At 42.6% G+C, this 12,275-nt stretch overlaps 1 protein-coding gene across 1 annotated transcript in view; it reads right to left on the bottom strand.

The window, feature by feature from the left end:
• mboat2a (membrane bound O-acyltransferase domain containing 2a) overlaps positions 1–8,233 on the bottom strand; it is a 49,292-nt gene extending 41,059 nt beyond the window's left edge. The window contains exon 1 of the mRNA XM_036150648.1: positions 7,917–8,233. Within this exon, the coding sequence (XP_036006541.1) occupies positions 7,917–8,000 (84 nt within the window). The 5' untranslated portion in view covers positions 8,001–8,233. The remainder of the gene's footprint in view (positions 1–7,916) is intronic.
• Positions 8,234–12,275: the final 4,042 nt, after the last annotated feature.

The following is a 12,275-nucleotide window of genomic DNA, read 5'->3' as shown; positions in this document are numbered from 1 at the left end:
GAAACGACAGTTTGGGCGCCATAACGGCCTGACAAGCAACTTAGCTGAAGCACACATTAAAGGGGCCTATAAATGTAAAACAGGAAGTCCAGCTTTTAAACCGGGCTGGTGTGCTAACAAAACCCGACAATAAGCGTTCAAGTTGGGAGCAAAGTACCAACAAATAGGCACAGATACCGTTTTGATGTTTGTATGTCACTTGAACGCAGCCTTCTCTCTCCAGACTAGTATTATACATGTTATATAAGTTCATGAAAGTTGCACTATTTGGGCATTTGAGAGCCCAACTCAGGGTTTAAAAGAGATTATTAAATTATTAATGTAATTTTACTGTCTTACTGTTGCACTACTATGATACATGTTATAATTTCATGAAAGTTGCACTATTTTGGCCTTTGAGGGCCAAAAGTTTATTCCACTATTGTCACCCATTGCAGGTAGGCAATAAAAAGTTCTACTACCCTAAGTAGTATGCAGTTCTTCATATACACACACACACATCAGTTTCACACAGATGGTATCGGTATCGGTAAATACTGCACAGCCAGATATCGGGGTCAAAAAACGGCATCGGTGCAACGCTACTTAGAACCCAAACTGGTCTCAATGAAATTCATTTAGTGATTGCTTCGTGCGTGCACCTGAACCAGAAAGCCTGCTTCCTGCCAGGGCCACAGAGTGAAGGATGGCACCGAGCTGCAGGGATGAAGGCTGTTTGCCAGGATCCTGCCTCACGACGAAGAAGAGATTAAGACCTCTTACAAATGCTGGCACGACTAAAACAGAGGCTCACAAGAGGTTAAACGGCTGTTATGAAGCTGTTAAATTAACGCGCGCTGATCCGGTGTGATGAGCCTGATCGGACCGATACGGCTTGACCTGCTAAGTTGTTCCTGGAATCTGAATCCAATTTCACATTTAGACGATTAGACGCGTGGTCATGAAGTCCGTCCACCGGGCAGGAAGAGTTTGACGGCTTCATCTTCCTAAGCGACTTCTCCTCATCCTCCCCGGGAGAAATCCCACATGCTTGCCGTGTGGGTGAAGGTGGCAGCCAGCAGCACTCCGTTACACAGAGCTGAAGAACAGAAATCAATTGGCACATAAAACTCCCCAGAGGGCAGTAAATTAAAGACAAGAGGGAGAGGGGAGCACCAGAGGCCCCAGGCTGAGGCCCTCAGAGGCCCTTAGAGAGAGAAACAGCCAGCGTGGGAGTCTGAAGGTACAAAACAACTTTTAACACTGTTAATTAATCCGTCAAATAAAAAAATAGACTCTAAAGATAATTGTACATTTCAGCAGGTGGCATCGGCATCTAGGGCTGAACAATTAATCGCATTTTCAATATAATCGCGATTTAAAAAAACACAATTTCCAAATCGCAGAGGTCTGCAATTTTTGGCTATGTAACAATTAGGGAATCAGACACGTCCATTAGGTGTCGGTAAAATGCTTAAAGTGGGTTTGCCTCCACATGGAAGGGAAGACAGTTGCAGCAGTGACATAATCTAGTTTTATTACTTGTTTTAGAGTTTATATAATCATACATAGCATTAAGTTCTGGTCAATCAGTTTAATACATAGACTTGTTTGTTGGTTGCACGTTATGTTCAACAAGGATTGATGTCCAAATCAACTAAAAGCTGTTCTCTTGAATAATATTCTGATTAATAGAAACATTAAAAGTTCTTGTTTTAAATAGTCCTTGTTTACAAACGTCTTTATTTAGAGGCCATTTTTGTTGCTTGTGGTTAACGCAGAGAAAAGTCAAAATTGCAATTTTCGTTGAAATATATCGTAGGCAGAACGCAATCATTTCTGCTCTGAGTTTAGATGCTGCGGGTCTTTTAGCAACTAATCTGCACAGCGAGGAAACAAAATGATTTGTTGTTTGTATATGTTTAAAAAGACATGATAAATTAAACTGGAAAAAAAATAAAAATAAAAAAATCGCAATATTAAGAAAAAAAAAAAATCGCAATTAGATTATTTTCCAAAATCATTCAGCCCTATCGGCATCCTTTCAGTGCTCCTGGTTGCCTCGGGTCCCGATGGCAGTGAGATAAAAGTCAAGCTGGATTTAAACCTTCAACTCTACAGAAATAAGAGCTGGAATCCCTAAAAGAGGAGGCAGACGAACAACCAGCCCAGGGCGACGGATCAGCAGAGGGCCGTTCAGCCGGCGGCGACACGACTCAAAATGAGCCGATTTTTAGTACCGATGAGGTTTTTAGTGGTGAATTCAGAGGAAACTAGATGTTCTACAACCTGCGTGGGGTTCACTCCGGCTGCTAGGAGGCAGGAGAGAGCGAGACTTTCTGTAGATAACAGGAAGGCTGAAGGAGTCACAGCCTTGCTCATCGGCGTGTCAGTCCACTGAACATGGAATCTAAATTGGCAAAAGTTTAAGTTTCCGGATAAAATGCCAATAATTTCACTTTTATGACCAAACATTGTGGTTAGTTTGTGAGGCTGTCCATGTTTCCTGTGGCTGAGACTTTTTTTTCTTCTCTCTCTCTCTTTTCTCTTCATAGAAGGTACACCTGGTCTGGCGTTCTGTTAGCTGTGACATCACCAGGGGAGGCAGATCATCCTCTATTACCATCTAACATAGAAAGTACTCCTGGGTCAATGTGAGCTTCTGTGCTTTCTGTGTCTCTGCTCTGTCTTCTCTAAGCCCCAGTGGGTGGAGGCAGATGAGCGTTCACACTGAGCCTGGTTCTGGTTCTGCTGGAGGTTCTCCTCCCTGTTAAAGGGGAGTTTTCCTCTCCACTGTCGCTTCATGCATGCTCAGTATGAGGGATTGCTGCAAAGCCATCAACAATGCAGACGACTGTCCACTGTGGCTCTACGCTCTTTCAGGAGGAGTGAATGCTGCTTGGAGAGACTTGATGCAACCTGCTGGGTTTCCTTAGAGAGGAAACTTTCTCACCAACCTGGAGGATCTGATGGAGTCTGACTTTAGAAAGAACCTTGAAGTGACAGATTTCATGAATTGGCGCTATATAAATAAAATGTAATTGAATTGACTGCTAACCAGCCCTATTGCTGATTTAAAAACATGAACTCCATAACCATTTTATGTCCGTTTTTAAGAACGGTTACACCATGTCATAAATAATTAATGGACAGAAACAAGAGGTCTTGGATGCTGAACTTTTATCTTCTTAAGAAAAACTTTCTTCATTAGAAATCAAATTCAAATTCAGCACCTGGAGGTCAAAGCATTAAAGCCACAGATCAGAAATCAGCCTCTGGATCCTGATGCTCTAGAAAACCCTGGAAGGCCTTAGTTTGTTTTAATGTGTTACCTGCCATGCAGATCCTGAATACGAAAAAAGCACAAATTAATAAAAAAATAAATAATGGAGGTATTTAGCCTACAACTTTAAATTAAATTAATGATTAATGATTGAGTGAAATGTTTTGGTTACTTGTATTTTTACTGTTCTTGTTATTTTTTTATTACAACGGGTCTCACATGAAAATGTGATCTTGGATCTCAACGAGCATACCTGTATTATTAATAATAATAATAATAATAAAAGTTATTACTCTGCACCAGTGGTTAAATAATGTTCCTGGCGCCTCTTCACGGTCACGACAGACACTTCCAACCTCTGATTATAATTTATGCTGCAAACTGGATTTTTTAGTTTCAACCAGGATTAATAAACTCCGCCTGATGACAGAGTTTCTAAAAGCTGCTCTTTATTCTGCAGTAATTATGTGACGGGTGCCACGACTCCAGGGTTGGATGGGACTCTGATATCGTTACGTTCCTTGTTCCTCTTTTTCTCGTCTGCTCCCTGCGTCTTTCATCGTTATCTAGTCCTTGGCACCAGCAGAACCGTTGGAAAGCAAGCAGAGGCACATGGGAGGAACCGGCCAGCAGATTCACCTAAAACTGATCATCTAGGCTCAACATGGGGGGAACGTAGCAAAAAGAAAGCAGCTGGCAGATAAAAACGTTTTAAATGAGGCGGTAAAAACGAGGAAGGGTCTTCAGACCAGGAGCTGTTTCTACCCTCTGGCTTTCAGCCCTAACTGAGGCGAACATTATACATTATATTTTATTGTTTTATTGCTACAGAAATAAACTGAATTCATAAGAAGAGCTGCAGCAATGAGATAATCTAATTTTATTACTTGTTTTAGAGTTTATATAATCATACTGTTTTACCAGAAACTTTCAGGAATCTCACCACAGCGTTAAGTTCTGGTCAATCAGTTTAATACACAGACTAGTTTGTCAATCAATTAAAAGCTGTTCTCTTGATTAATATTCTGATTTATTGTTCTATAACTTGTTTTAAATAGTCCTTGTTTTCAAACATCTTTATCTAGAGGCCATTTTTGTTGCTTGTGGTTAATGCAGAGAAAAGTCTAATTAAAAATCACAGTTTTGGTTGAAATATATCGTAGGCAGAACGCAATCATTTCTGCTGCGAGTTGAGATGCAGCGGCTCTTTTAGCGCCTGATCTGCACAGCGATGAACCAGATTGATTTGTTTGTATATGTTTAAAAAGACATGATAAATTTAAAAATTGCATTAAAGTGGAATATCAAGATAAAAAATGAATTACATTATGTTTCCAAATCATTCAGCCCTACAAACATCCAACCCAAAAGTCTCACGCCGGTTCTAAACTAACAGGCTGGTTCCCTGATGTCTGAGTGGACTCTGACAGGAATCAGGAGGACGTTCGCCCAAATGGTTCAGTTCACGGAGCAGATCAGACCGGAGCCTCTGGCACTTTCCAGATAACAGTTGGCAGAAGGATCACAAATCACACTTCTAGGAGGGCGCCGCCGGTACCAGAACAGCGCTCCACGGGTCATGATGGGCTGTCTGGACCGTCTCCTCTCCGTCCCTCACAGAGACGCTCAGCCAGAAAACTTCCAGACAGGAAAAACCACGTGAGGATCGCCTTAAAGCTGCAGGGTAAGAGATCCCTGCTCCCTGAGACTGGAACGCTGACTCAGCAGAAACACACCAGAACACAGAGAAATATCCTCACTGCTGACCGACCCGTTCAGACGGGCTTTTAGGGTCCAGGTGAATGCTTTTTATAGGAACCAGGTGTGTGCAGCATGGCAGAGTGTAAAGTCATCACCAAACATCGGTTCTGTCCAGCAGGACCTCCAGAACCTTAAGAACCGCCGGGAGTGCAGAGAAATGTCGACTCGTGTGGAGACGACAGAATTCAGCCCCAATAAAATGTGTCGGTACCATTTCAACCAGCCCAGATTTTATGAGCCCTTTATGTGACGGACCAGCATGAAGGAAGATAATTAATCGTTTTCTAAAATCCTCTTAGAAATAAAATCTGACAGGTTTGGCGTGTATTCAGACCACGAGTCTTCTGGGGTTCGTTCTCTACCAGCTGTGACCGTCTGGAGATTTTTACCCAGAAATACCAGAAATAGTCCAAACCATCCCATAATACCTCACGCTGCAGGTTCAGGCTGTTTCTCCTGCTGGACAGAGAACCTCCTCCTCAGTCTCGGGTTCTCCTGCAGCCTCTGACAGGTTCTCCTCCAGGATGGTTCTGGTCCCACAGCATGATGCTGCCGCCACCTTGGCTCGCTGTGGAGAAGTGTTCCTGAAGACGCGTTTTTCTCCAGACGGGTTCTTCTGCACCTAAACCGTTTAGTTTTGGTCTCGTCTGACCAGAACAACATTTTTTCCGGCTTGTGGAAAACGTCAGTGTTGTTGTCAAGTCACTATGCCTCGAGTCCCAGTCCAGGTTCGAGTCTCCTGTGTTCAAGTCCGAGTCAAGTCCAAGTCATTAAAAAAAATCTGAGTCGAGTCCTTATTGATCAAGTCGAGTCCAAGTTCCGCACTAAAGTAAGCATAGGCTACATGTTTTTAAACTAAAAAAAAAATCCACACTCCACCACATTGCACTAATAATTTAGATATTAAAATCATACACCAAATAATATTCTAATGACATATTAAAATTATAGCCTAATGATATAAAAAAAGTCGAGTCTTTTTCTCAATTTCCGAGTCAGAATGATCTGAATGTAGGAGTTCGAGTCCAAGTTCGAGTCATCAGTGCTCAAGTCCAAGTCAAGTCACGAGTCTCTAAATTTAGCTAATGACTCGGACTCGAGTTCTACAACACTGGAAAACGTTAATCGTATCTTTGCAAAGCTCTTCTTTCAGCATCGGCCTTTCTCCCCAGTATTCTAGGACCATGAGGGTTTTTTGAGGGGATGTTGAACGACTATGCAAGGATCTCTGCAGCTCCTCCAGAGCCACCATGGTCCTCCTGCTTCTCTGATCAATGCTCTCCTGGTCCAGCCTGTCAGTCCAGGTGGACGTCCATGTCCTGGTAGGTCTGCAGGAGGTCCATCCTCTCTCCAGGTCCACATGATGATCAGAGCTCTGGGTTGTTGAACGATTATGCAAGGATCTCTGCAGCTCTGCAGCTCCTCCAGAGCCACCATTAAATAAAAGGGCATCAGGTTCTCTGATGCCTTTTATTTAAAGGGCATCAGAGAACCTGAATGTCCCCTTTAAATGAACCGAGACCTGCTTTCTGTTGGTCTGGTCTCTTAATGAGTGAAAGGTAAAAGACTTTAACCAAAGACGAGTCATCAGGTTTGTAGAGCGTCGCTGGACAGATTTACCCCCAAACACACTCGCTCCCACCCAGAGGAAGGCCTGACGGCTCCGGTTACACGTCTGAAACACCTCCGGCCTGTGATCCGGTCCGACGTGACTGGACAAAGTCCTGCCAGCGCAGCCCGCGTCTCAGGCTCCGGCGTTATCTAAATACCTGCGTTTGCAGATACGACGCATGTCGAGTCTGCATGTGCTGCAAAGAGAAACAACAGAAATGCCCCAGCGCATTCTTTCTCAAATCCAGAGTCACGCCCAAAGCAGCTACGCAGCCTGTTCCCACAGCTGAGCCGGGCCCGTTCAACCAGACAGGATCTGGGTTTGAACGTGTCAGACCTCTGCAGGTGTGGCTGCTGCAGGAAAAAAAAAAAAACTGACGCCTGGTCTGATTATAACGACAACAAAGCTGCAAAAGAGACAAATTCTGTGGTTAACAACGTTTCTACCCTGACTGAAGCTAACGAGGGAGCGCAGCGGGTCCTACTGGATCACAGCTGATCTGTACGCTCCTCTTTCTCCTTTCTTATCTTTCTGGTAAAATGGAGTTGTTTCTCTCCACCGTTGCCACATGCTTGATTGGATATTCCAATCAAGCATCGTCTACCATCAGTCCCCGACCATGACAGCGCCACCGCCGTGCACCGCGGCTCGCCGACCTGAACTCGTCTTTACGAACAACGCGGCCGACTGCAGCTGAACCAGTAGCACAGATCCTGTTGGATAGATTTTCTGCTTCATAAATGAAATAGTGATTGCTCGGGTTGTCCTTGTATGATTTTAATCGTGTTTGATGAGCTAAAAAATATATATATAATCTAGAATAAAAGGGTGAAGTCTGAATTTAACTACATTTAATGTCTGAATGTGTTACTGGACTGGGTTGATTTTTTAGATATGAAGTGAACCGGCTTGTCTTGTCGGGGCATGTCGACGTCACAAAGCGTGAGGCTCAAAGATCAGAATCAGAACCAGAACCGGGGTTAATCAGAAACACACTGTTGTTTTCTTCCTCGGTGATGAACTGGAACCAGAGGTGAGCCGCCTGGACGCACCAGCCACGGCCGGTTTGGGTAAAATGTAACCAGCCGGTTCTGTGGTGACCCAGTGAGGTCCAGCCCCACAGAGGCGTTCAGCCGCGGGCAGTGGATCCTCATCACCACCGGGCTCCTGCCGTCACCTTCCGGCCGGATGGTGATGAGGATGATGCGCATCGGCGGCCGCGGAGCCGCGGAGCCGCGTCACCGGGTGTGAGGGACGGATGTGCTGCGTCTGAGCGCATACCTGGTCCAGCGGGAGGTTTATGATCTCGCTGATTGGCTGCAACAGAGTGGATCCAGTGCAGGATGCGGTGGTGTGGGTCGCCATGCTCGGACGGAGACAGTAAATCCCTCCCCCGGTTCGGTTCGGTTCGGTTCGGTCCAGTTCGGTCCCTTCTGCCGCTGTGGTGAAACCCCGATCAGCCGAGCGCCGCCGCCGCCGCCGCTGCTGTTCCTACGACGGGCTGGACGGTTGTCATCCACAGCAGGCGTCCTCCGAAGATCAACTCAACGCGAGAGTGACACTCCCCGCTTCTTCTTCTGCTGCTGCTGCCGCCGCTTCTTCTTCGTTGGTGTTTTACAACTGATTCAGTCCACTCTGTTGCATTACCGCCTCGGTGAGACGGTGGAGGAGAGAATTGATTCTGATTATTAAATATGTAATGAATTAACTTTCTATGGAAGTCTATTTCCATAGTTTATAATTTTGAGACACAAAGTCATAATTTTGACTTTAAAAGTCATAATTATGAGGTTAAAATAGTAATAATAATCATCATATAGTTATATTCATAGGAGAAATCTATCAGTAAAATTCTGTTTATAATAGTATTCATCTCTATATTTATTCAGTACATATCCATGTCCTTTACTTATGGAACCATTGTTCATCGTGCACTTGCTGCTATTGCACGTCTGGTTAGACCTAAACTGCATTTCGTTGACTTGTACCTGTACCTGTGTAATGACAATAAAGTTGAATCTAATCTAATCTAATCTAAGTCATAATTATTAGATACAGTCATAATTTCAATTTTAAAAGTCATAATTATGAGATTCAAAGTCATAATTATGAGATACAGTCAAAAATATGAGATTCAAAGTCATAATTTCAACTTTAAAAGTCATAATATGAGACAAATCATAATTTTTAGATACAAAGTCATAATTACAACTATAAAATTCACAATTATGAGATTCAAAGTCAGAATTATAAGAGACATTCATGAATATGAGATTCAAAGTCCAAATTTCACATATAAAAGTCATAATTATGTGACACAAAGTCAAAATTGTTAGATGCAAAGTCATAATTTTTACTATAAAAGTCATAATTATGGGATACAGTCAAAAATATGAGATTCAAAGTCCATAATTATCAGATACAGTCATAATTTCAATTTCAAAAGTCACAATTATGAGATTCAAAGTCATAAATATGAGATATAGTCATAATGATGAGATTCAAAGTCATAATTTCCATTATAAAAGTCAAAATTTTAGAGACGTAGAGGAACCACGACGGGCAAGCGTCTGACAGAGACGTAAGACCAGGACTGATTACTTTGCGGATCAAAGAGACAGAGGATTAGGTTGTGCCGTGAAATAGAGCTGTAAGTGTTCCGTGGAGAGCTCACCACAGAGTTCGAGAAACCTAGTGGGGGAGAGTGGATTCAGCGGGTTTCTTCTCTATGATATTAACAGGTGACTGAGCAGCTGGTGAGCGGGCAGACGTAACTGTGGAGAGGTCAGAGCAGCACCAATGGTGGCAGTTGTGGTCGGTGAGCAGCTTGAGGAACCAGGGTAGTATGACGAGGTCCTTAGCCCAGCTTGGTAATACCAAGGGAGCCTTGGGAGGAGATCCAAGTAGAGAGCGATGTTGGTCTGAGCACAAGGGAGAGCGCCTGGAGTGGGATCCAGAACGTGAGGCGACCTGAGAGACACAGAAGGAGAAGGATTAGCAAGAAGATGGTGAGCTGTCGTGAGACAGTGGCCAACTGAGGTGTACCACACAAGGTTAACACTCTGGTGTCCTCCAGCTGTCAGCTCACTGCTTAAGTGCTCCTAGCCACGGTGCTGAACGGGCACAGGTGCGCGCCACGCCCACCAGCCAACTGCAATCACCTGCGGAGAGAGGGAGAGAGAGAGAAAAGGCAGGGCCGGCAGAAAGCTGCACGCCGCTGCCTGCTGAGTCCTGACACTAGCAAATAAATTATCATTTAAAAATTCATCAGCTCATATGAACGCTAAAAAATCGGTCCAAGTTTCATGTTTATCATAATTGTATCTCATATGATAAACATGAGTTTTGTATATTTTATCAAAAATTTATTGTATAATGTATCAAATACATTACGCATAATAAACTACTGTATTAATAAGGAACCACTCTAAGAATGCATGTTGCTGTATGATTTTAAAAGGCATTGAGTCCCCTGCTCAGGGACTACAGAGGGAAACTAATTAAATCTATCTAAATCTGGTGTAAAACATTTCATATTAAGATTTGTTTGTCCTGTCTGTTAAATAAACTATTAAACCAAACTGGAAGGGGAACCATCTTGACTCCACTGCATCTTTGATCACATTGAAAATAGTGTTGGTGTGTGAGCAGAGACATGGCGGCGCAGTTTTCTGTCAGGAGTGTCTATTTTTTATTTATCAAATGTGCCTCGGAGCAGATTTGAACCCACAACTCGCTCGGCCATGACCGGGTTCTTGGTTTTAACGCGCGGTTCCGGTGTCACCAAACACCATTTCCACACAACATCACCGCTTCTAACATTTGCGCATGTTTTATGAAGAGGAACAACAGCATGACGTAAGAAGGGCGTCACACATGATTCATGTGCAGAAACTCCAACACCAGGTTCAGGGTCAGGGTTTTATTTTTTATATATATATATGCAGATCTTGGTGCCTGCATCAGCTGGAAATGGAGCAGGTTTGTAAACAACAACACTAATAATGTAATAAATTAACACGGTGATTGATTACGTCACAGATCCCAACCTGAGTTGCAGTCAGTTTTTGTGTATTTGGTTTCTAAGCAGTGAAAAAAAAATTATGACAGTGTAGGAAATACAAATCACTGCACAATTTAAAAGTGTTAAAGTGTTTTTTCCCGCAAAGAATTAACAGGACATGACAACATCCATAATAAACGCAAAATAATGACTACACTATGATTAATCTGTCTGCTTTTGAATAAATTAGGTAGTTTGTACACAGACTGACTTTATTAACAGGCGCTTCTCCTCTGCATTGTCAAACAGCTCCATCTAGTGGTCAGAGATAGATACTGACATGATAGTTGGAAAGTATGTTTTTTCTTAAATATGCTTAAATTCTTCCTTTAAGATTTTTTTATTGAATGCAGTTTTTTTTAAAACATCTTTGTTTACAATAATTTAGCTATGGTTGTTTTGAAGAAGCGGTATCTGCGCTCAGCTGAAGTGACCAGCAGAGGGCAGCACATACCTACCAGACAGGAAGCAGCTGCTCCACCATAGCCGCAATGTTGTACTTTTTTCTTCTGTCATAAAAAAATGTCTGAACGTTTTGAGCATTTAAAGCTGAAGCTAAAGTTGTTGTTGGTTTTTTATACAAATAAATTACAACACTTTTCCAGGTAGACGTGAATAGATTCTTATTTCCATCTTCAGTACCTGAGGTCAACAAAGTAATACACAAAGGCAATAAATTAAACGAGAGATAAAATGATGATTCAAATGAGAAGATCACAAAACACGTGAGATATGTAGATTTAAAAACAATATAATATAGAAAACAAACAAATTAAATTGTAAACGCTTCTTGCAAACAGTTCTGCTGATTTAAAATCCATTTCCAGCTTATAAAGATCACATTATTCATGAATGTTTTTTCTTATTTCTCCCTGCTACTTCCGTCAAGCACATTCAGACAACCCTGCGACAGATCCTCAGCTTGATTCAGGTCTGGACTTTGACTAGGCCACTCTAACCTATGAATCTGCTTTGCTCTAAACCAGCTTATAATAAATCTAGCTGCATGTTCAGGGTGGTTCTCCAGATGGAAGGTGAACCTCCACCTCAGACTTCTGCAGCCTCTAGCAGGTTTTCTTCCAGGATTAATTTGCATTTATCTCTATCCATCGACCCATCAACCCTGACCAGCTTCCCTTGTCCTGCTAAAGAAAAGCATCCCCACAGCATGATGCTGCCACTACCATGTTTTTCTGAGGTTCCTTGGTCTCCATGATGCTCGTTGTTCTCAAAGGTTCTCTAAAGAACCTCTAAAGGCCAGAAGCAGAACAGTTGCAGTTATTCCTTTATGTGAATTCCTTTTAAAGGATTACATTTGTGCTCGTTTAATATTTTCAGAAAACCCCCAAACCATTTATATCTGGTGTGTCTGAATGACTCAGCTGTTTTATTCTGAGGAGATTAAATATTTACCAAGTAGGAGCATCAGAAACGTTGTTGAGGCTGCCTGTCAGATTTCATCCACCTTCAAGGAAAGGCTTCAAGTTTTTTTAAATAAAAATAAACTTATCGGAGAACATAAAACTTAAATGTGTGGAACGCTGCACTGGCAGCAAAAAACATTTTATTAACTAAAG

The sequence above is a fragment of the Fundulus heteroclitus genome, chromosome 19 (genome assembly GCF_011125445.2).
Source record: "Fundulus heteroclitus isolate FHET01 chromosome 19, MU-UCD_Fhet_4.1, whole genome shotgun sequence".
Taxonomy (NCBI): domain Eukaryota; kingdom Metazoa; phylum Chordata; class Actinopteri; order Cyprinodontiformes; family Fundulidae; genus Fundulus; species Fundulus heteroclitus.
This window is presented reverse-complemented; position numbering and strand designations above follow the sequence as displayed.